Source organism: Dermacentor albipictus, chromosome 4 (assembly GCF_038994185.2).
Source record: "Dermacentor albipictus isolate Rhodes 1998 colony chromosome 4, USDA_Dalb.pri_finalv2, whole genome shotgun sequence".
In the NCBI taxonomy this organism is placed as follows: Eukaryota; Metazoa; Arthropoda; class Arachnida; order Ixodida; family Ixodidae; genus Dermacentor; species Dermacentor albipictus.
Genome location: NC_091824.1, coordinates 123,393,725 through 123,418,334, shown reverse-complemented (window position 1 = coordinate 123,418,334; position 24,610 = coordinate 123,393,725). Strand labels below are relative to the sequence as shown.

The following is a 24,610-nucleotide window of genomic DNA, read 5'->3' as shown; positions in this document are numbered from 1 at the left end:
AATCCATGATTCCGCTCCTAGAGGGCAGTGTCCCAGAGATTCCATCGACAGGCTGCATGCTGCATATACTTTTAACTTCATCTTTCCTCGTGTTGTTTGGTGGTTCACTTTGGTTTCGCCTTTTAGACTTAAGGTGTGCAGTGAATTGTCAAAGCTTAAGCTGGACACTCTGAAACTAGAAATTTTGTGGCCCAGAACTGCTACATGCCTACATGCATACAACATTGTCCTCTGCTAATGCATTCTATAAGCTTACAGTATTTCAAACTGTGTAGTTGGCGAACAGCTGCAGTGTTAACATGACAGATGCAATAAAGATGAATGAACATAAGCTAGTGCCTAATGTTGGTGAATGTAGCACTCTTCCTATCACCATTCTTTTGTACACTGTGTTAGCACCACATTTATTGCTACAAGTATTAAGTGACTAATCCATGAATAAGTTCCTCTAAGCTAACTGAGTAGGCTGATATTATTGGGTTGTGAAGAACACTTTTGACATTTGTATTTTGACGTTTGTAATAGTCATAGGTTGTGGTAGTTCCCGAGTGATCTTAATGCTGTAGCTTGCCTCAATGCCTTGACAGCACAGATATTTGACTTTCATGAATACCGACTGCTTGTGCTCGTTCTCATGTTGGAACACAAGCAAGTGCACCTTTGATTGCAGTGAGGTACCTCTGCTTTTTTTCTGCAGCATTTTAATGCAAAGTTCTTTGCCTCATCCTTGCCACTTAGGGGCAGGTAGGTAGATAGGTAGTTAGGCAGCTTCCCATATCGTTTCGCTTTAATAATAATACAATATGTGTGACTGATTGGGGGGGGGGAGGCAGGGGGTGATCGATCCTCTGACATCAAGCACAGCAGCCTCGTATTCTAACCATTAAGTCATGATAGCACCCATAGTTCTGTCATTCCAAAGCCAGCCAGGTGTTTGAAAGGTTTGGCACATGCACCCCCTGCCACTTCGTCTTTGTTCCTTGTGACAGCTCATGCTCTGAGGGGCCACACTGTAGATAGTGCAATGTTAGATTGCACTACCTCTGGGACCGGTGCACTTCCGTCAGTATTTTCCTCCTGACACGCTACATAGAAATTGTGTGACATTAGCCGCGTTTACATGAATGCGACAGTGTCGCATCGCATCGCATTTCTAGCGCATCACATTCATGTAAACAGCAGTAATGCGCTAGAAAGGCGCATCGCATTAATGCGCCAGGCGAGGGTAGATTTACGGGCGCGAGTCGACTCTCGCGGAGCATGTAAACGCAGGATCGTCGCATTAGGAATGATGGGAAGGAATTGCCAAACAACATGGCAGCGGTCCCGGCTGCCCGCTTCGAATTGAATTTGGCGTTGTTTTTGTAAAATGCACTTCGTTCGCAGCAAATGAATGTGTAAACGGCTTTCGCTTAGTCTCAGGCCGCTTCGACGACAGGGTATTATGGATAACCTTGTGGTGTTTTCGAGATCGCTTCTCGTTTCGAACGAGGCGAAGCCTAATGAAAGAAACATGCGAGATGTCAGCGCTACCTATCGCTATAGTCGGAAAGTAGCCGCAACGACGACTAATGGCCTCCGAGATCCGAAGATCTCGCTGGCCAGCTAAAGCTGCAAAAAACGTGCGCTGCTTCGCGTCCGCTACACTATAGCGTATAGCGTACGCTATAAGTTGCGTACGCTAAACTAAAACTGTCTATTTCTCGGCACTCAACCACCAACGTGCACTCGGCCCACAACCTGAAACCAGTTGCACCGGAAGTCGGTTGCACTTCACTTATACGACACCATGTGGCGCTACGTTTTTGCGAGAGTTAAGGCGCTACATGTAAACGGCGTCGCATCGCCTTTCCCAAATGCGCTTGGAAATGCGATGCGCCACTGTCGCATTCATGTAAACGGGGCTATTGTACTGACTTCATGACCACCCAAATTAATCATGCTTTAACATATCTTCGCTGGAGTACAAATTTTATCATTGTTTTAACGTACACCACATGAAATAGCCATAGGTACTTACAATTGCATAACATGTAGTTGCTGATGACGTCACAATCTGTGTTTCTCTTGCTTAAGCTTGTACACTACCAATGTAGAAACCAAGGCCTGCCATATTGTAAGCTCAAGTTTAACGGCCAGTGTAGAACTCATGCCATTGGCACCATACCATCATATTCAGTGTGATCGTTGTCATGCTGCTGTCATCAGAGACACATAGACTCACGACCTGCACACACAACTATGCAATTTACACTAACGCATTGGTCCTGCTGGTTTTGCCTTGCAGAACCCCAAACAATGCTAGATAGCCAGTTACCTTCAAAGTGCGTCGCATGACACCGATTCCCAAAGTGCGTGGGGTCTGCACAATTTAGCCACTTGTGCTGATTTTGGCTTCTGTTGTTTGAATTCTAAAACCACTTGGCTTTTAGGTCTTGATGAATCGAGGCAATATGGGCCGTGTCCTTGACGTCTTCACCCTAGAAATGAGAGTGGGGATCCGAAAGAACTACAAAAAAGGAGCAGCAATTTTAGAGCAACCTTGGCTGGTCTCTTGTTATGTGTAGCAAGTAAAGTTTAATTAGGTGCTCTTGGCAGCGTTATCTAGTGAATGAGCTGAGCTGGTGGTTTTAGCACATTTGAAATGTTGCATAGCGCCTTTAGAGGGGAAAAAGCGTAACCAGGGGGGTCTACCAACCGGGAAAACTGGGAATTCTCAGGGATCTTGAATAGTCTCGAAAAACTCGGGGAATTTGTGCTGCGATCAGGGAAGATTAGCTGACATTTTATTGAAAGGGAACGAAAGTCGCCCACTGCTGGCTCGACTAAAAGAGAGGAATCGTAACGAATTGTCTTTTACACCGTGCTGTCGGCTGGAGTCAACGACCACTTCTCGGGCGCCCGATTTTTGTGACATGCCCGATAATGCGGACGGCTTCGCGGCACCACTACATACTCTATAGAGTCAATGTATAAGAACGTCTGTAATTTCAGACGCAAGAACCCTTCACTGTCCAATTTTCCATACTTTTTGCCGCAACCGTAGGTCCGAAATGGCATTAATCAAAGCCAACACCGCCGTTTTGATTATCTCGCTGCCTCGAACCAGCGCTCTCGCACGCAGATCTGCTAACGTGGCAAAGCTAGGCTTAGCTGCTTCGCTGTTCACTATTAAGGTTCTTGCGTTTGGTGCCGTGTTTTTCATTGAAAGAATTCGCCGCTGTCAGTAATGGCAGCGACTCCGCCTCTGCAGTCCTTGTGATTGGCTTTGAAGCTCAGAAAGCATGGCGCATTGCATAATGCTAGTTCCCAAAAGGCAGCTTCGCCTCAGCACAGCAACGTTACGCGGTGAAGCTTATGTGAACTATTGCGGTGAAGCTTAACAAGCGTGGTAGGGGGCAGTTGTCACGGGACACAGTACATATTCCATAATCATACATGCGTGAACCCGCAGTCTCCTGTCAAAGGACGAGCACCAATATGCCTAATAAGTGTACTGGCAGGCCTTCAAAGTTTTTTCGGACATGTCTGTGAGGATTTGAGCCCTTAAGGGCAGTAAAAGAGCTGCATTTATTTTTTCGGACTGCCCGATTTGATTTTTCAGTCATTATTGTGGCCCATAGGGAGTGCGAAAAATCAAAAATTGACTGTACAACTGACAAAGTGGATTCTTGAAATGGTCTGTGGGGCGAACGCAAGGCGGAACAAGGACAAGAACAGAAATAACCGTCGCATTGAGGAACGATCGGGAAAGGAACTGTGGCGCCTCTTCTTTGAAGGAGCTTGAGCTCAAAAAGCAAAGTGTTGGCTGACGCAAAGATGCAGGTGACCCTCATCCAAACCAAAATAAACTCTTTAAAGCAGTGAAACACAAAAGGGAGGCATTGTGCATGGGCTAAGAGTATGTGAGGGCATTTGAGGTTGACTTTCCAACTGCTGAGAAATAAATCTCCCTTGTGACAAAGTTTGGGCCTAATACCAATGAACTTGCTATAACTTGATAGAAATAGCTCATTTTCAAAAATATTTGCTTCTGTATGCATCTCTTTTTATTCGTAGTTATCTATTTTAAGTAAAATAAACACTGCTCCTTACTATTCAAGCTTGATTAAGTTGTTCTTTTTTTTTTAATGCTTACTTAAGAGTGACAGCATTGGATGATGTGGTGTCAGCCTGTCTTGACATAAAATAAAGTTCTGTGTTGCCCAGGGAAAACCTGGAAAACTTGGGAAATTTGAAAATGTCTGTTGGCAGACACCCTGGTAACAGTCAGTCAGTTTTGTAGACTGCTCAGTGAATAAAGGGACGTCTTGAAGCAGTCCTTGGGTCTAAGAGGTAGTAGGCAAGTATTGTAGATGTGAAGTGTGCAAGGGTGCATTCAGTGTTTGTAGTCAGATCTTGCTCTTGGGACACTTTAAACACAGTGAGCTCGCTGGATCGTGCTTGTGCTATTACATAGTGGTAGACTGATTGATTGAGTTTAATGTTCCAAAGCTGTCAGAGAGTGTCAGGTTAATTGACCACTCAGCATCTTTGTATACACAGACCCAATCAAAATATGACACCTTAACGGGGAATCAAACCTACAATCTCATGCTCAACTGCAGGGAACCTTGCTCTTCTGTTTCAACTTCATAGTTCTCATTTGAAACAAGCTGGGCTTTCCTCAAAAGTGCAGAATATAGTCAGAGAGCCTTTCAACAGGCATGGACTAAGTGCAGTGAACAGCCAAACATCTGGGTGGGAACTGGCACTTTTGAGGCAACAAATTTTTTATGCTGTCTCTTGTGCTCTTTCTTCTTCATTTAAGGGGATGCTAGAGCCAAATTGAAGTAGAATTATATTGTTTCAGCGTTCTCAAACTGTCATTTTAAATGAGAACAATGCCTTCATAAGTCAGAAAATTGTGCAAACGAGGGACAGGACTGGCACTGAGACTTTAAACATGGAGCACCAGCTCCCATTATGTAATGTGTTCAGCATAAGCTGTTATTTGTTATATCTACGTGCACTTCAGCGTGAATGAAAATGCACTTTTGTTAATTTCCTTACTACACAGAACTCGCAGGTGCTGCTTTTGTATGCGCAAGTATGTCGACACATTATTTACTTAAATGCAACGCCTGTCTGCAGGAGTGGCTTGAAACATATAGTAGCATTCGGCATGACATGGCATCTGATATTGCCAGTACAGCTGCAGAAGACCCGTTTTGGAGTACTGCTATGCATTTGGGAGGGGGGGGGGGGGGAGTGCTATGTCATACTGGCAACCATTGTTTTGTTTATGCCACACAGGCAGTTGCAGTTTTTCACATGTCGGTTCCTGTTGTAATGTTACAACCAGCAGCAGAGCGCTTTCAAAGACCGTGTCATGGATACATTCTTGTTGGCAATAAGTTGAACTGTGGAGGTTGTTTCTATTGCTGAAGAGAAAAGCACACGCAAAAAACTCTATGTGTCCAGTACTGTTTAAAGGGACCCACAGAGTGCACTTTGAAATGCTTACTATTGCCTGATATTTCTCCAGCTGGCTCGTCAGAGTCTTTCCGCCGACCATCGGCAGTTGTGGCTCTCAAGGACGAATCGTATGCTGTGAAGGACGATTTCTGCATCTACGTATTCTCCAAGAATGGCGAGTTCATCCGTACACTAGGAAAGAACAGCCTGTGCAAGCCCTATGGTGAGTGGTATTCAAAAAAGTGGGTGATAAGCCTTCAGTCATGAGCTGCCATGCATTGTGTCCTCGGAGAACACGTACGGCTTTAAGGGACTTGTGAAGTTTCTTTAATATGATTTTGAAGTGGTGGTTGGCGTTGGTCTAATGTCAGTGCATGCTGCAGGACACAGTGAAGAAGAAGAAGAAGAAAAGACATTGCTACTGCTGAGCACATCATCTGGTGTCTCTTTAATGAAGGAACTGTGTTCTGCTATGTAATTAACCTTGTAATTGCCAAACACAGACCCATAGCAAGGAAAAAATAGAACGACTCCTTCACCTTTTTTTCTGGCCATTTATTTTTAAAAAAAAGAACGTTATTTGGGTTAAAATTTTGTTAGCATTAGTAGCATATAAGTAATGCTACTGTAGAATATGGTTAAAGTTTTCCGTGCATAAATAACAGAAAAAGTAACTAACATAGCATATGCAATACCCTAGGCATTATAAGGCTTAATTAGATGCACTAGATGCAGTACTCTGTGGCATTCCTCTTTTTGTTAGTGTTGTGATGCTTATGCTTCGAGCAGTGGCCTACATGCTTTTTAGCATTATGAAAGTATTGGAGAATACTGTGCTGATGGTGCTGCTGTGCCCAGTATGATAAGCTGACAGCTTTTTGTGCTCATTCGGCACTCCTTTTCTCATTGAAATGGCTGGGTGAAGAGTGGCTTCCATAGGTGACAGCGCACAAATGATAATGTCTAGGAGCTCCTGTGACTTCTGCCCTTGACCCTACTGCTAACCTCCATAATGAAAAGAATTCAGACACATAACTTGTCAATCAGGATGTATCTGCAGTCAAGCAGGTGAGAACATATGGTTTATTTCAAAGGAGAGATGACAGTGGTAACAGCACCCATAAATTACACAAGCAGTGGAATCAGTGAGTGGTGTGATGAAGCATGTTGTTGTGATGTAGGAAGGTAGCTGACCACATGCATCATACAGTATCTTCACGGAATCAAAATTTCATTACAGTTTTTGGTGGTATAGCCATCCAGGTCAGTGTATTTTCTAATGGGAGGATGAGACACAAGCTAACTCTAATGGATGCATGAAACATGGACTGATATACCTGTACTCCTGATGATGAGAGCCATAAAGCAGTCCTCAATAAAACAGGGCTGTCATTTCGAATGTAGAAAAAGTAAAGGTGCTTGTCATGTAACGTAAATGTGCTTGTCAGTACTTGCAATGTTAAAATAATGATGCTGTGTAGGCAACGGACTGCAACTGGGACAATAGAATTTAAGCAGTAATGTGATGCTGTGCTGGCTGAAGCTGGCAAGTTCACTGGAAAAGCATACCGTGATATTAAAGAAAAGCAAGGACTGTGTCATGTTATTATGCAAGCAACAAGGAGGATCATGATGTAGTGTTGGCTGCAAAGAAACTATACTTGTCTACAGGAATGCATTAGAATATGCTCAAACAAGAACAGTACACCAACAACTAGCATTAATGGCTCAATTAGCTTGGCAGGAGCAATCGTCAACCACACATAGCTTTGCTATTAGTAAATATCAGTAACATTAGTTTTCAAAGGTGAACTAGGAATTGCTGAATGAGATGAAGCATAATTTGTTAAATGTTTTGCTCGTGGAATTTTGCTGATAGACCTTTTGGCTGAGAGACCTTTTGCTTCACTCTTCAATGGTGTGCTTTCGGTAAAACGGCATAAGACTTTCCAAAGCCCTAGCTGTTGTACTAGTGCTGCCAGCTGATTATAAAAATTTTTTAATTGTCACTCTGAAGTAAGGTGAACACCTTTTACCTTCTGTGGCTTCATAATTATGCCTCTTCTCACTCAAAATAAGCTTGTAAGCTGAAAATGAGTGCTCAGCATCAGCAGAGGTGAATGGAGCATTTTTGTATTTCATGTGTTTAACAGCTTCACACGTTCTAGGATTGTTGAGCGTTTACCTTCAAGAACTTGAAAACCTTTTCTGAGGAGAAAAACAAATTCATGCAACATCGCGTCGACTAGCTGAAGTAAGCCTCCAGGCAGATAGACCCCTTTGTGATACGTAGAGCGGCTATCATTATTAAAACTTTATGGCCTAAAAATGTATTCTTTCCATTACATTTATTGTTCTGTTATGGTTATACCAATGACAAGAGCAACTGATTTCGCTATTCGAACTGGGTAGCAATAACAATAATGACAGCCGATTTTACTACGGTTGGCCAGCACAGGGTGTGTGAACCTCCTTTAATATGTTGAATACCATTGATGGATGGATGAACTTTGTTGTGGTCTTGTAGGGGGCATGCAGCAGGCCACTCCCACGTTGGGACAGAGAGGCCGAGCTTCTCCACCATGTCGTGGGCCTGTTGGACAGCCCATAACTGTTCTTCGAAGTTGGGGCTGCGTAGAACATCCCAGCGTGATAAGTGTTGCTTTCATCACCACGTAACGCGGGACACCATTGATCCCGAAAAAAAAAAAATTTTTTTTCAGGTACCCTTAAAAATGTTTCATTCAGGTGCATTTCTTGAGGGATATGAAATCAGTTATGACAGTTTTAGATCATAAAGCATTCCAGGAGGAAGCCCACGGAGCTAAATACTTCTTGTCCATTGATCTTCAATCCAGCTACTGGCAGATTTCAGTTGATGAAATGGACTGCGAGATGGCCTTCATCACACCTGATGGTTTATATCAGTTCAAAGTCATGCCCTTTGGCCTATTCAATGCCCCTGCAACATTTGAACCTATTATGGACTCTCTTCTGCGAGGCTACAAATGGACCACCTGTCTTTGTTATCTTGACAACATTGTTTTTTCTCCTATGTTCGGCAGCCACCTTACCTGACTCGCTGCAATTCTTGCGGTCTTCCGAAAAGCCGGCCTCCAACTGAACTCCACGAAATGTAAATTCAGATGGCGTCAGATTACCGTGTCAGGACACCTCGTTGACGTATCCGGTGTACAATGAGACCCAGAAAAAGTTCGTACTGTTCGCAGTTTCCCTGTGCCACATTCTGTTTCTGATGCATGTTGCTTCATCGGCCTGTGTTGTTACTTTCACCATTTCGTCAAAAACTTCGCCGACGTTGCTCGTCCTTTGACAGATCGTCTAAAGAAGAACACGTCATTCTCATGGGGCCCAGAGCAGGCTTACGCGTTCGCCGCTCTCATCGAGTTCCTGGCCACCCCTCCCATATTTGCCCATTTTGATCCATCTGCACCGACCGAAGTCCACACTGACGCAAGCGGCCACGGCATCGGCGTTGTTCTCACCCAACAGCAGAATGGTACTGAGTTCATGATAGCTTACGCCAGCCACCCTTGTTCACCTCCAGAGAGAAATTACTCCATGACCAAGCGGCAGTGCTTGGTTTTAGTTTGGGTTGTCGCCAAATTCTGGCCATATTTGTACAGCTGCACATTTTTGGTCGTTACAGACCACTATGCCCTCTCTTGGCTGTCTTCCCTCCGGGACCCGACAGGACAGCTTGGTCGCTCGACTTTGTGGCTCCAGGAATTTTCAGTTATTGTCAACTACTAGTCTGGATGTCTGTACAAGTATGCTGACTTCCTCTCTCGTCACCCTGTGGATCCTCCTGGTCCTGTTGCGCATAATCCAGTGACCTGCGTGATGGCTTTTACTGACATGACCGACATGCGCGCTGAACAACAACGCAACGAATCCTTACAGCCCATCATTGCTGAAGCACAATCTGGCAGCACCGACAGCATGGGCCACATGTTCGTGCCGCATGGCAGCATCCTCTACCACCACAACGTCATCCCTGACAGCCCTGAGTTGCTTCTTGTCCTTCATCATCTGCAATCTGTCGTTCTCGAACAACTTCAAGATGCACCGCCGGCGGGACACCTGGGAGTTTTGTGTATGTACGACTGTGTATTGCGCCGGTTCTACTGGCCGGGTCTCTACCACTCTGTGCGTCATTATGGCGCCACATTGCGAATTGTGTCAGCGCCGGAAGAAACCTCCCCTACCACCTGTTGGACGACTCCATCCAATTGAAGTTCCCTCTGAACCTTTCTTTTGCGTAGGCCTTGACCTGCTTGGCCCTTTTTCGACGACAACTAGAGGGAATAAGTGGATCACCGTCGCTACTGATTATGTGACATGCTATGCGATAACAAAGGCATTGCCAACTAGTTGCGCAACTTACGTTGCTGATTTTCTCCTCCACAATGTCATTCTCCACCACAGTTACTTACAGATCGCGGCTGCTCGTTCTTGTCTCGAGTTGCCGACAACCTCCTTCACTTTTGTGTCACCAAGCACAAGCTGTCCAACGCCTACCACCTACAAACGAACGGTCTTATGGAACATCTCAGCCGAACACTTACACAGATACTGTCGATGTATTCTCCAACAATCGCCGCGACTGCGACGCCACGCTGGCCTATGGGACATTCGCATAGAACTTGTCCCGACATGACACTGCAGGATAGTCATCCTTTTATCTTTTGTTTGTTGGTCGTGACCCGACATTGCCATTTGACACCATCCTACCTTCTGTGACACATGTTGGAACTGAGTATGCTCGTGAAGTCATTGCTCGCGCTCACATGGCACATCAAGTCACCCGATCCCATTTATTAGCCTCCCAGCATATGCAAAATGAGCGTTACGACCGGTGTCATCGTGATGTTAAGTTCGTCCCAGGTGCTTGAGTGCTCCTTTGGTCACCATGTCGTCGGGTCGACCTCTCCCAGAAGCTTCTCTCTCGCTACACAGGGCCTCATGAAGTCCTACGTCAAGTTAACATCAATTACAAGAACTCGCCGTTACAGTGATCCGTCCTCAAGTCTGACACCTGTTGACATCGTGCAATTTTCGCGGCTGAAGCCATACTTCGCTTGCCGTTCTTTGCATAACATGTGCCGAGACGGTGCTTCAGCACCCGGGGTTCCTCTTACGGAAGAATAAAAGAAGTGAAAGGAAGAAGGATATCGGTAGATGCTGGTTGCTACGTGATGTTGCTGGTCAGCCATCTTAACCACATCAACTCTGCTTGTGTATATATTGTAAATAGTCTCTATAGTCCCAACATCCCCATAACGATATACTTTGTAACCAGTTAATTTTATTAGTTGAATTGTGAGTCAATGTAAAAAAATATTATTTTGGACGGGGCATTTCGTTTTGCATTTTATTGTATAGAATATGCAATTACTGTTATACATCGATCTGTATCATGTACTGGCATTGTCTGACTGTGCAGGGTGACGGAGCTAGTCAAGCAATGGTTAACACTGCTTTTTTTTCACCACCCTTGGTTTCTTCCCTAAAGCTGATATAAAAGATGAATTGAACAATGGGTGAATGAGTGCAATTGCTACGACAATAGGATGATGATGACTTTGTGATGATGACGGTTTGAAGATGGCGTGGAGACAGCCCTAAGATGACTCAGTGACAGCAATGTAGTAAAAAATGGTTGAAAGATCACTGACATGACAAGGAAAGAATGGTCACAATGTCATTAAGGCAGTGAAATGGCAGAGCAGGACAATCGTAGCATGTTGGTGTTAGAGCTCATGTCGGCACTCATGTGCATCACCTGCTGCCGCAGGCTGCTTTAATTTGCACTTTATCCAGTGTTTTGCACTATGTCCAATCCAATACTGGGCAATCAGGCTACCTTAATTCGCACTATGTCCGTATTTTTAGACTGCACTCATCTCCACATTTTTCAGAGCCAAAATGTCGTCAAAATGTCATCACATCTTTGAGCTTGTCTGACCTTGGTCTCGACTTAGCTAAGAAAAGCCTTGCATTTATAAAAAACTGGACATTGAGTGATGTTTATTTTGATAGCTAGGTACGGTCCTTGAAACAGGTTTATGTGAAGCAGGCAGTGTAGCTGCACGAGAATTGCTTGCTAAATTAAGATAATAAATTTGAAGTTTGAAAGTGTGTAAGGCCAACAAATGCTTTGTGTGAGGTTCAGGAGAGAAACGTTTCATCGAGACATCGTACATGGTTTTGTCATTTTTCTTCATAGTAACATCAGCACTGGAGCACGTGCCGAATTCAATGCAGTCTGCTGAATGTTTGCTAGATGGATAGGCCTTCCCTTTAGGTCAGCATGCCCTAAATGTGACTTTTTGAGCCAAATGTTTAGGTGCTTTAGGAATGTTTTGGGACTAAATTTGTATATGTGAGAGAAACAAGGAAAATTTTACTGCAGAGCAACAGAAAAGGGGAGGCTGAAATTTTGTCTCATAACATGGGAAAAATTTAAAAACAATTGTGACACTCCAGCGACACTAATGTGTCCTCAGAAACAGTTGTATTGGTTATTAAAATGTAGTGCTTTCATTATCAAGGAATGTGCATTTTTATGCGTAGTGTTAATAACTGTGGACAGGTCAGTGCTCCGTTTGTTTTTATCCTTTCTGGTCCACTGATTCCTGAAGGTGTCTCAATGCCTTATGGGTATATGGAGCTTACAAACTGTAAAATCAGTGTGCCAGTAAAGGTGATCACATCATTTATGCAGACTTGGTGCTGCAAATTGTTGTTTCCCCATTGAACTTTGCAAGTAAATGCCTACACAGTGCAGCAGTCTGAGATATTTGGAGACTGCTGCTTAAGGCATGTTACATGCATTCAGTGAATTGTGAATGATTTCCAAATACTCTGTGGTCATTATACGCACACTAGACAAATTTAGAAGTTAAAGTGACAAATCTTGAATGTGCCCGGTGAGCTCTCTGAAATCTTCTGAACTGTTACAAAGGCTGTTATTATGTTTCAAGAAACTGCATTGGGAATTTAAAAAAAAAATTATGCATGCAATCTAAATTTAAGGGTCACTGACTGGATTCCAAGGGAAGGGAAGCGTAGCAGGGTGCGTCGGAAAGTTAGGTGGGCGGATGAGATTAAGAAGTTTGCAGGGACAACATGGCCACAATTAGTACATGATCAGGGCAGTTGGAGAAGTATGGGAGAGGCCTTTGCCCTGCCGTGGGCATAACCAGGCTGATGATGATGATAATGATGAATCTAAATTTGTTACTTCAAAAGAAAGTATAAACAAGCCAGGAAGCACTGTGACATCTTCTGTTGCATAATGGTGTGCTTTGTCCATAGCATTGATTTTGAAGGTTGTGATCATGTCTTCGTTATTATTTTTTTTTATACCTCAAGGCCATCCACTGAGGAAACAGGTGCTTAAAAAAGCTGTAGCAACAAGAACATATGTTGCAGTGGCGAGGATGACATTTTTGGTGCTTAGTGCATCATCTGCACACTTGTAATCTGCAGGTTTGCAGAAATTGCAAGCATTTGCTGTTGGTTGATATACGGGGTGTCCCAGCTAACTTTAGCCAGAGTTCAAAAATATGTGAATGCCACATTACTGCCACAATACATTATTTTTTGCATTCTATCTAATTAGATAATTAGCATTAATGAATTAGTGTAATTGAGAAAATTGTAGAGCGACATGAAAAACTCCCAATACAGCTTTCTGTTGCTCAATACGTGCTACATAGTGTTTTTCGGAGTGTTACAGAAGCCTGCAAATGCACACGAAATTGCCGCGCGACCGGCCACTCGAGGCCCTTTGCGTGTATTCACGGGCTTCTTTCACGCTTGGAAAAACACTTTTATGTAGCACATATTGAGTAACAGAAAGCTGTCTCGGGAGTTCTTCATGTCACTCTAGAATTTTCTCATTGACACTTTTAATCTAATTACAATAGCTGAGAAGTTGATTAATTAATTAAACCTAATTATCTAATTGGGTGGAATCAGGAAAAGTTATTTGAGTAGTATCTCTTAGTGACGGCAAACAACATTACCTTGGTTCTGCCCAGCTACATGGCATTTGCATAGTTTTAAACTCTGGATAAAGTTAGCTGGGACACCCTGTATAAGAATCCAGATGAGAGATGTTACTTTGCACAATCAAGTAGTCGTTGTTGCACCAACCATGTGGCTCCTTTTCACAAATGTTTGTTAGTAGTAGTATGTTCATAGCAAACCCTGTTGAAGCTTCAGGCACTTCTAACCCTTTGACTGCTTTTTTTTCTGACTGCTCTTCGCACCCTGCCACATGTATATATATATATATTTTTGCATGTTTATTCAGCAGACATTTCATGCTATATCAAAGCTAGTCCCTTGTCACCACTTTCGTTTCAGGCAATATTTATCAAAGATTGAAGGGGCCATGAAACACTTTTTTGATGAACACAGTAAAAATATGTTGCTAACATGTTAACGAGGCTCTTGTAAATATGTGAGCCAAGTATTATTGCACTTCCTGTAGTAGTAGGGAATTTACAATCTCATGTCAAAAGCAGTGAGTAGGCGTTTGCTCTTGCATCCGTAATGTTGTCACCGAAAGCACCTGGCCCACCAACACTATCAGCTCATTTTGTGATCGCAAGAACATTCTTAATATTATGTAGTTTGTAATATTGAGTTAAATAAAAAGTATGCATGATCTCAAAAAGATTGAAAATTCATTTCATCGTTGCACTGCTCATGGCCTCTGAAATTGCAGTGGCATGCTATGTAGCGTAGTCTACCGCAGCTACCTCAGGGTGCTAAGACGAGCGCTTTCGCCACTGCGGCTCTCAGCCTTTAGCTGGAGCTTCATTTTCTTGCCTTCTCCGCTGTTTAGCTTCCAGCTGGCTAGTAGAGATGAAAAAATAGAGAGAGCCAGGTATATTGTTGCGATAACTCCACTTATAGTTAGTTGAAGGATTTGAAAAATTTTTTTGCAGCTTGATCTTTGTGGGAGAACGTACTGTAATAGTGAGGCTATTCTGTGGTGAGTTAAATGTTTCAGGGCCCCTTTAATAAATTTCTTAGTCTGCCAAAGCACTGGTGGATTTTCCGTGATGACTTGCCATGTATTTTCTGCCATAGAACAGCTGAGATTGAGCAGCAGAGCATCAAGACATCCGCTCAACATATTGTCTGAAGTTTACCCTGCTGTTTGTTCAGCTGAACTCTTCATGCCGCGATGGGTCCAAAATGTTCCTATTTGCACAAATTGCCGTGGCGCTTAAAATGCAGAACAAGTATGCCTGGGAGAAGTAGGGGGAAAGTTCTCCAAGTTACATCGGTAGTAGTGGTGTAGAGGGTTAGGGTTCTTGGACCTCAGTTCCACGAATGCTGTTTAGCAAGTTGCATTCTCATGTCATCTCACCATAATTGCACTTTGATTAGTCTCTATAGATGACTCCCTTTGTTGCTGCTTCATTGTATGTTGTCACTGCTCGCATTACAGGTCTGGCGATTCAAGGGGAGGAGAATTTGTTCACCCTCTCTCTTGGCGATGCTGTGCCAACATTGCGGTGCTTCAGTGCATCAGGGAACTTTGAGCAATGCATGGTGTATGGGCCGCTTGTGCCATCGCCACCTGCTGGCTCCAAATGCCGCTTCATGGATGTGCACGAGGGCCACATCTTTGTCTCTGACCTAGGTGAGCTTAAACTGCTGTTAGCATGGGGAGTGGAGAACGAAATTCTCCTAACATGATGAAATAAATTCTGTGAAGATGCATCATCCGTGGCTGATTTGAAGTACTGATGGGAGCCCTCTCTAGGCTATGAGAGGTGCACAAGGCGGTGAAAAGGCCTAATGTTTCTGTAACAATTTAGTGGTAGCCGTGGATCCATTCCTATTAGTTCTACTGAGCCAAGCAAAGCACAGTACTGGGGCAGTAGTCATGGCAGTCAAAGTCAAAATGTGGGTCCAGTGAAGGTATTCTGTAAGAGTCCACCTAGTGGATATGTCCATTTCGTCTGGTATTGAAGATCTGATTGGCCGGGCTGCGCTGCGCATCCGCAGCACAAGGCGCCATAGCCAATCAGCGCTTCAGCAGCAGATGAAATTGACATGTCCACTAGGTAGACTCTTACAGAATACCTCCCCAGGCTTCGTCATGAGAACAGGCAATTTGTTTAGAGAAGATCAAGCACATTTCTTGCACTGCCCTTGCATAACTGGCACTTGCTTATCGGACAGCTCGACCGCAGTAGTGCATGTCATACCACATCCCGACGATGACTTATTTGAGCTGGCCTACTGCATTTACTCTATTCTAATGTGCACGTTAATTGTAATGGGCGCCTAATTTTTGTAGCCAGAAAGGAAAAATACAGTGCTCTAGATTGTAACACACACTCTGATTTTCATACTTGTTGTTCACTCGCCAGTTTTTTATGGCAAGGGATGAGTAATGGCGAATTATTTTCACTTTGGAAAAGAAAATTTATGGCATCTGAGCTACAGCAGACCAGGCGCCGCTCATCTTCGCTGATGGAGACCTCCTCATCACTATCAACCACCCAGAGCATCCATCTCGTCTTCAGTGCCATGTATGATACTTGAGATACCACAACGCTTAAACACCTTGCAAACCATGGCAGCCTGACTATAGTGCTAAGATTATAAGCATAATGAACTTACGGAGCCGGCATAAAGCTGCTGCAGCTGCTTCAGCTGCTACGTGTCGATTGCATTGGATTACAGAATATTTTAATGCCAATCACAATAACTTGTCACCAATGTAGTTTTCATTTCATACTCAAATCTGAAGCACATGTAAACTTAAGGTAAATTTTTTCTAAAAGAATATTTGCACGTTGGAGTAATTATGTTACTTATCAGGACTTGCGTATATATATCATGCATTATTTTTTACATTCGGTAATTTTTGGTTTGCTGTGCATGTAAATCTTCTATTTCAGCACTAGTGTCTTGCTTACATCTGAGACGTGTCTGGCTTCATGTGCATTCTGACAGCTGCAGAATCTGTGCACAAAGGCAGAGCAGCAACAGCTTATTGGGCTTGTGTACTCATCTTCTCTTTGTACATCACCGATGTTCAGGGTGATCAGACGAATTTGTGTTGAGGGGTGAGTTGTGTCAAAGCAAGACCATATTGACATCACGTGGCTTGTCCTGAAATAGCCTAAGACTGGGAGAATGTTCAACTGAAATACAGTGAAATCTCTATATAAATAACTTCAGGGAACCATGGTAAATTGTTTGTTATTCTGAAAGATCGTTATAGTGAAAGTCCCAAAATTAACCATCCGCCAATCAACACATCAGTTCATAAGTTGTCACCACATGAGCTATACATGAAAACGTCGCTGTTGGCTATCAGCGCGCAATGTTGCCATTTTCCATAGATGCGGCCGCCATGCACCACCAAAGCACCGTATGATAAGAGTGACACGTGTAAAACATACGCTGATGCTGAGAAAACTACCGACAAAAAGGTAGCTCCATGTTGCCTCTGAAGCGCAATGTTTCTTGGTTTTGTTTGTTTTCCACATTCCTCGCAGTGGACACCGCAACTGTCTCGCTCAAGGCAGACACCTTAACTAAGTCAATGTGCATGCGCGTGTAAATGACACCATCTGGAAAGTGCAAAGTGTGACCACGTGGCATCCCCGCAAGTGGAGGTTACATTTCACCACGTGTGTAGCTAGTATGGCCACAGTAAGAAGCACAAAAGAAAGAGGCATGTGCAGATAGAAGAGTTAAAGAAGGAAGAGATGAGCCTCCGTTGCTAGGCAACACTTTTCTGGGCGGAGCATGTACTTGCAAAACCTGATGTGTTGTTGCCTCTGAATACCCGCATTCTCTTTTTCCTGGGCGCCATCTCAGGTTTTCCAAACCTATTGCGCCGCGACATCTGCTCTCTGTGCCTTGTCTGCGAGCCTATTGTTTCGGTTGCTGTGAAGGATACATGTAAATCTAAGAATCCCCAGATTTTGTAACATTAGTCTGTAGTACTGAGGCAGGGAAGCTGAATAACGTTCGTTATTCTAAAAAGTTCGGCATACTGAAGTTCATTGTACTGAAATAAACTTACATTGAAGCTATAAGAAGTGAGCAGGAGATTTCTGAAAAGTTCGTTAATTTGAAAAGTTTGTTAATGTGGTGTTCGTTGTAACGAGGCTTTACTGTATACCATTTAGAAGTGTACCTTGTTTGAGTTGGAGATGTACTTTGCAGATTTTATTTCTAGTCATGTATTGAGAGGCGCCTGAATTTGTTAGAACCATTGGTTAAAATGTGGCAAAGACTCATTTTCATTGTTGGTGATAAAATTATTTTTTGCTAAATATTTTAATGATTTTTAGATATCTTTCCATGTTTCCAGAGAGACCTGTGTACTTAGAATGACCTTGAAGCACTTTTGTTTGAAACCTAGAAATGCATTTGATCTTTAAATACAGTATTTCAGAAATGCAGAAGAAAGTACTCCATTGTATTCAGTAGAAGTAGAGTTATTGGCAATCAAAGATTGCCACTGATCTGCTTTATAGTTCTCCTGCTTCTTATTCAAGGCCTTGCACTGCAAAGGCTATGGTGGAATGAGGCTGTGCCCACAACACTCCGCCTCCTGAACATCACTCTGGCGTGCAGTCCAAATTTGATTTTCGATGTTCACATAAGATGCCACTGTACTTCTGATTTTAGTGCCTACGAAGCCTCAGAAGCTCAGAGCTTGTAGGCTATCCCTCAACTTATGTTTGAGTTCATGGTGTCTTCACAGGTGTCTCATCCCTTTTCTGTGCTACACTGTACTTGATAGCTGTGTGCAGCTTTGTTTTCTTGCATTGAGTGTCACGAGTAGCTTATTTCCTTTCGCACCTATCTTACGGCAGTCGCACAATTTCTGACGATTGAATGAAACGTGTTTGCGTTCACTTGTGAGGATGACGGCAGTGCGCACCTAGGCTAAGCAATGGATGCTGCACTTCAGGCTCGCGTTGAAAGGATTCCCAAGATTACAAGCTTTGTTCACGGCTTCTGGACAAGGTAAAATAATTTGCAGCCTGCCGTGTCAGGCGCGCGGCAGTGGGAATGAGTGTGACTGCGGCAGTTGCATTCGCAGCAGCTTAGCTGGCCTGAATGGCAATTGGAAGCATTGGCTTCCATGGGTGACGGCATTCCTGGCACTTTTTCGAAGCACTTCCCCGACAACCATCTTCGTGCGGTGGTGGCGCAGCTGATCACGCCATTTTTTACGCACGTGCAACTCGAGAAGCAGATGGCCTGTTCTGCTCAGATGTTGGTGCTCAGGTTGGCTAGCCACGTGCGTGGAGCCATGTCACCCACAGAGAACAACCTGAGCTTGCGGTTGTCCTCAGTGAGCCGCAGCAGGCTCAGTGAGCGGTACCTTTGCAGCACCCTGTAGCAGCCATGGTATTTACACTACGCAGCAGACACAGCTACATGCAACTGTAGTGGCTAACTGTGGTTATGGTGCCAATACAGTGTAATGTTTGCTATGTGCACAACAGGGCTGGAGTGTGAGCTCATGCTCATGTGCTCCAGTCTGGCGGTGCTAAATCATGCGGACCAGCTTTGTCCTGCACCAGCTTGACTGATGGATAGTAGCCACTAGAGTATCGGAACAGAATGCTTTTCTTTCTAGTTTGTTTTATTCCACTAAATGTTTCGTTCCAGTTCTACTCTGTACCAAAAAAAATATAAATAAATAATCCGTAATGGTTTATAACAGTTTTGGTTCACATGACAAAATTTTCGAAGCAATGTAGCAATAAAATCTGTATTTATTTTTCTCAGTAAGTGATTTATGACTTCTGAGGTCTTGCTCGGTGCCTTGAGTCAAAGGTACTGAGCACGAACTCAGAAGCAGCACGTCATCGCGCAAACTCGCTGAAATGTGAGACCACTGCTTTCATAAAACGGACTTGAACGAACGATAAAACTTCGGTAACAAAGCGTTTTGCCCATAGAAAACAAACAATAAGCTCTTCAGCCTGCAAGCTCTATGTTTTGCTGTGATGCTGATCTGCTATTGCACCAAGCGGCAGGTTTAGGTTAGTGGAGCGCTTGACCGGCTATCGCTCACACTATCCCTGCCTGAGATATGCTCTTATGTGGACCCCTGAGGTACGCGCTAATGCTGACGCTGCCTAAAGTCAATTGTTTCGGAATGCCAACTTTCCCCTTGAACCGAAAACCAATAAGAAATATTTGGTTTCACTCTGAAACAAAATAGTAATGTTTTGGTTTACATTTCGTTCCATTCAAAAATGCATATATATTTTTTTCACTTTTCGTTTTCGTTTCGTTCCTACACACTGGTAGCCACATCAAAATTATGCATTTTCAAGCGTTATCAATAGCTCACTACAAAGCGATTTCTGTCAAATCATCTGGCCAGGACTGAGTGCTCGCTGGCAAGCATAATGGTTAAGTACTCAAAACTAATCGAAATTAGTGAGACCCGATGGCTACGGCACCGATAAACAGTGTGGCCACAGTTCCATCCTACGCAGGCAGGCACTGCTGAGTGTGCTCGAGTAGATGACAGTTGGCTTTTTTCGGAAGTACGCAGTTGCTGTAGAAATTTCAAATGCAGATTTTCCCCTACTTGAGCCTCCTTAGTATACTGCATCAATAAATATACACAGGAACAGCTGGAAGAAGCTCACTGATCCAAACATGATTCCTGATTGGCGTCAGCTGTTAGCCAATAGCAGTGCTCTATGGGAATCTGCCCGCTTATTTCAAGGGGAAGGCAGGGGACTTTGCACTCCGCTGTTGAACCCCACAAACTGCACACGAGTGCATGATTTGGCATAAATGTTCACAGCAGCATATGCTGTCTGCGGAGTATGTTTATTCACCAATCTTGATGGGTAATTTTGGCCCCTTTAAGGAATATGCCACCTGAAAATGAGAGAATGTAGGAAATATCTAAAAGTGGGCTCACATATCCAGTTACTATCTCTCACAACACAGTGTGAATGCCAACAAAACCTGAAAACTGTGATGAGCAACTTGGCGAAAATCACAAGCTCAAATCCAGTAACAAACTGTACTGGTTTCTCTGTGATCTCTTTCCACAAGTAATGCAGTGTATTGTGCGCACTGTTCGTCTTACAGAAACAAGTCTCTGCAACTATTTCATTACTTCTCCTCTGATCATGGAAGCTGGAGGCCTGCCTTCACAGCAAAGGCATTTCCTGTTGTCATCGCATGAAGCAGCTTGACAACTGTGTAACTGCCATGTAGATGGTGCAACAAGTGCAGGATTTTTTTTCTTGGACCGCATTGATAGGCCGATATCACCACATGATGCAAGGCACATGCACGTCGAACAACATGGTCGATACGCAGCAACTTCACAATGACAGTAGCTCTTGTTGCTTTCCTATTGTACTTGGCTTCAAGGCAACATTGAGAGGAATGTCAAGGATGACGTCATTGTGCATGTTTCTAGTAAATTTTGGGTGGAAGTTGGGCAGTGTGTCTTCTCAGCCATTTTTTTATTGTAGATTACAACGTGCAGCATGACAGGATAAAAACAAAGAAAGAAATTGTAGAACCTTTGCAGAATCTTTTTGTTCTCACCTCCCTTCCTTTTGATATCAAGGGGAAAGTCGGTTTGTCATGGCACAAACGCAGCAGGCTTTTCAGCCTGCTAATCAATATCGCTATCAAGATGCTTTGCAGCAACAGTGGGGCAGTGAAACTTGTCAAGAAATTTGTCTAGTTCTTGGTTGAAAAAAGATGAGTTCACATTATGAAGCAGAGTATATGATAGGGCTGTAGCACGCACACATATCCGTGCTTGCGTGGTATGGGCATGATGGGCTGCCCAAGTGGCACTGTGGAAACACCGGTCAACAGCGCCCTCCAGGCCATGCTTACCAGTTTAGGGTAGTGCAAAACATGGCTGACGTCAGTTAGACTCACAGTAATCGTCACCGACTGTAATTGTTGTATCACTTATAATCGGCATCAATACTTTGTGCATTTCTCTTTTTAACTCTTTCCTGAACAACTCGATCGCATAGAAGGAATTTGGCACGCCCTCTATGCAGATGACATCACGGTCTGGGTGACGAAAGGTAGTCTGGGGCAGATTCAAGAGGCGCTCCAAGAAGCTGCTTCGACAGTCCAAAAATATGCCGAGGAGTGTGGACTGTGCTGCTCTCCGGAAAAATTGGCACTTCTAATTATGCGCAGACGAGAAGATGAAGCCCCGGTCAAAATTGGGTGCATGACCCTGCGATCCCTGAAGTGGAGACAGTGCATATCCTGGGACTACTGGTTAACAACAAGGGTGTCAACGCAGCAATGATTACTCAACTCCGTACATCACGCGAACAAGTAATGCAAATGATCACACGTATCAGCAATAAGACGAGAGGGATGATGGAGAACGACGCTCTTCGGTTGGTCAAAGCCTTTATGCTCAGCAGCATTGTGTTCATGGCTCCGTACTTTCAGATGAGGAGGTGCAATTAAAGCATTTCGATGTCATGCTCAGAACATATAAAAAGGCACTCGGACTGTCGGTCAAAACATCTGCAGAGTGATTGTTGCAATTGGGGGTGCACAAAGCATCAAATGAGATAATTGAGGCCCACCTATTAAGTCAATATGCCAGATTGGCAGGAACGAAAATGGGACGCAAGGTACTGGAGGACTTGAATATCAGCTGTCCTTACTATACGGTAACAACACAAGACATTCCGAAAGAGTGGAGGGCAAATTTACGACACTGCCCTTTCCTAAAAACAGAAGATGGACCAGATCAATTCTAAATTAGAGAGAGCCTTCTTCGTGGATGCTGCGGGTCCGATGGGAGGAGTCTCCACAATATCGGTGGTGCATCAAGGGCAGACGGTCAATGGACTTTCTGTTTGGCACGGGGAAATTGGAGAATTGGAAGAGGTGGTGATCGCCATGGCGGCTTCACATCGTAGTTCCGAATACACCATTACAGACTCGCAAACTGCATATAGAAATTACACGCGGAGTCAAAGTGCACCGCTAGCTTGCAGGATCCTGAAACAAACTGGGGTCTTCGCTTCGCGTGAAGAGCTGATTTGGGTGCCAGGTCACAAGGGTGTAGAGGGAAATGAGTGTGCACACGCTGCCGCCTGAGCTTTTCTCCCCCGGGGTCCCTCCCCCTCCCTCCCCGAAGACTCTGACTTCCCAGTGCCATTAATAACTTATGCAGATGTATTGCAGCACTTGCGCTTATCGCGACGAAAATACCCGGGCCCGACCAAGGGATTAGATAAATAGGAAGATTGTATTTTACAAAGATTACAAACCATGTCATTTAATAACCCAGTCAAGCTACATGCTATTGAGCCACAATCCTTTTTGGCCGAGTGTAAATTCTGCGTGCAGAAAGCAGATTTGTGCCATATGGTATGGGCCTGCCAGGCTAATAGTGCCCTAGAAACTACATGACAGCCATTGTGGGAAGGATGGGAGGCATCCCTGTCCAGCTCAACCCCCGAGGACCAGCGAGCCGTCGTGGAAAGAGCTAGGGCGGCGGCCTTAGCCAATGGAATTCGGGAATAAAAACCCGACCACCCTTCTCCTAACTCCCCTCCCCTTTTCCTTTCAATAAAATGTTTTCGTCATCATCAACTCTTTCCTTACCGTGCCCTTTGGCCTTCATTAGTCTGCTAACAGTGGTTTTGAGCACCATTTTTGAGACCTTCCGCACCACTAATGGGCACACTGTGCTATCACACCTAAAGTAGTGTTAGTCTCGTTTTCTGTGTAGCTTGTTCTTGTTCCATGTGGCAGCGATTCTTGAACAGGCTTTAGAAACACAGGAGCTCAAAAGAGAAAATGGTCACCTCCGCAAACATCGTGCAACCTACGAAACATTGCAAATCTCGCAATTCTGCTGTGTCTGTAGTCGATTTTTTCGATGGCCTGAACAGCAGTGAGCTCCAGGCTAAGCAGCGAGTTCTGGAGGATGCTGGGCTTTTTGTCTATGCACCGCAAGTTTGGGCTTCTCTAATTGTCTCTACTCTCAAGCCATTAAGCACCAGCCAGCTGAAAATGGATACAAATTTTTAGTTGCAAAAAGTCCTATAATGACCACAAAACTCAAGATAAAAAATTTACTTCGACTTGCAAAGCCCCTTTGTCTACTTTGCCACGTGGCACGCCCCTAGTACACGGTTTCCAGCTGATGTTTTGTAGCAGGAATACTGTTCAAGGCAAAATTCTGATTTCTTTACAAATAGTGGCTATCAGATAGCGGAACATATTGTACATTTGAAGTGTTTTTAGCATTTTCTTTTTTAGTTAAGTGCAAACATATCTTTACAAGTTTTGTTCATTTTTATTCTACAGTGTTATTTTTGGCGATTAAATTTTTTTTTGTTACCATATAGAACTCATTAGTAAAATTTCTAGGCCTGAAAAGTGAATTTATTTGGCTTTCTTTTCATGCATTGCATAAAATTTTAAGTGCAATTATTTCTTCAGCTAAAGAATGTAGTGTAACCCCCCAAAAGAGGCAGTTTTCTCTACGGTAAGGAGGAGTAAACGTTGTGCGACCAGCATTCCTTTGTAAGAAATGCTATGTGCCTTTCAGCAGACCATTGTACTCCTGGGAGGAAAGTACCATGCATGCAGCTGAAGACACGAAATGCACACAATATTGCTCCAATTTGCTGTGTTATTGCTGTGTAGCAAAGTTGCACCTTAGAAAACATACAACATTTAGGAATGTACATATTGCCACTTCTCTTTTTTTTTCCCCCCTTCAAACTTGCGTGACAGCACGTATGTATCACGAAATTTTTGTGATGATTCAGTCTGCAATATTGTACATACATTAAGAGCTGTACTTCAGTAAAATCAGCCCAGTTGCGCCTTTTGCACTACTGCAGGTTTGAGCTGCATGTACAAGACCGATATGAGAGGGGTGCTGGTGTCTACTTTCGGCACCAAGGGCAAGGACCGGGGCCAGATATTCGAGCCATCTGGTGTGAGTGCTACGGAACGCTGCATTTTTATTGGAGACAGCAAGAACAACCGTGTGCAGGTTAGTGCTTAACCAGCATAATTAGCATTGTGTAAACAAGAAGACCACTGTTTTACTCCCTGATAAACAATCCCATGCTAT

At 43.8% G+C, this 24,610-nt stretch overlaps 1 protein-coding gene across 1 annotated transcript in view; it reads left to right on the top strand.

Moving 5' to 3' along the window:
• LOC135899579 (uncharacterized) overlaps positions 1 to 24,610 on the top strand; it is a 50,050-nt gene that overhangs the window by 5,958 nt on the left and 19,482 nt on the right. Inside the window, exons 5-7 of the mRNA XM_065428887.2 lie at positions 5,528 to 5,680; positions 14,951 to 15,145; positions 24,375 to 24,529. Coding sequence (XP_065284959.1) covers positions 5,528 to 5,680; positions 14,951 to 15,145; positions 24,375 to 24,529 — 503 coding nt within the window. The remainder of the gene's footprint in view (positions 1 to 5,527; positions 5,681 to 14,950; positions 15,146 to 24,374; positions 24,530 to 24,610) is intronic.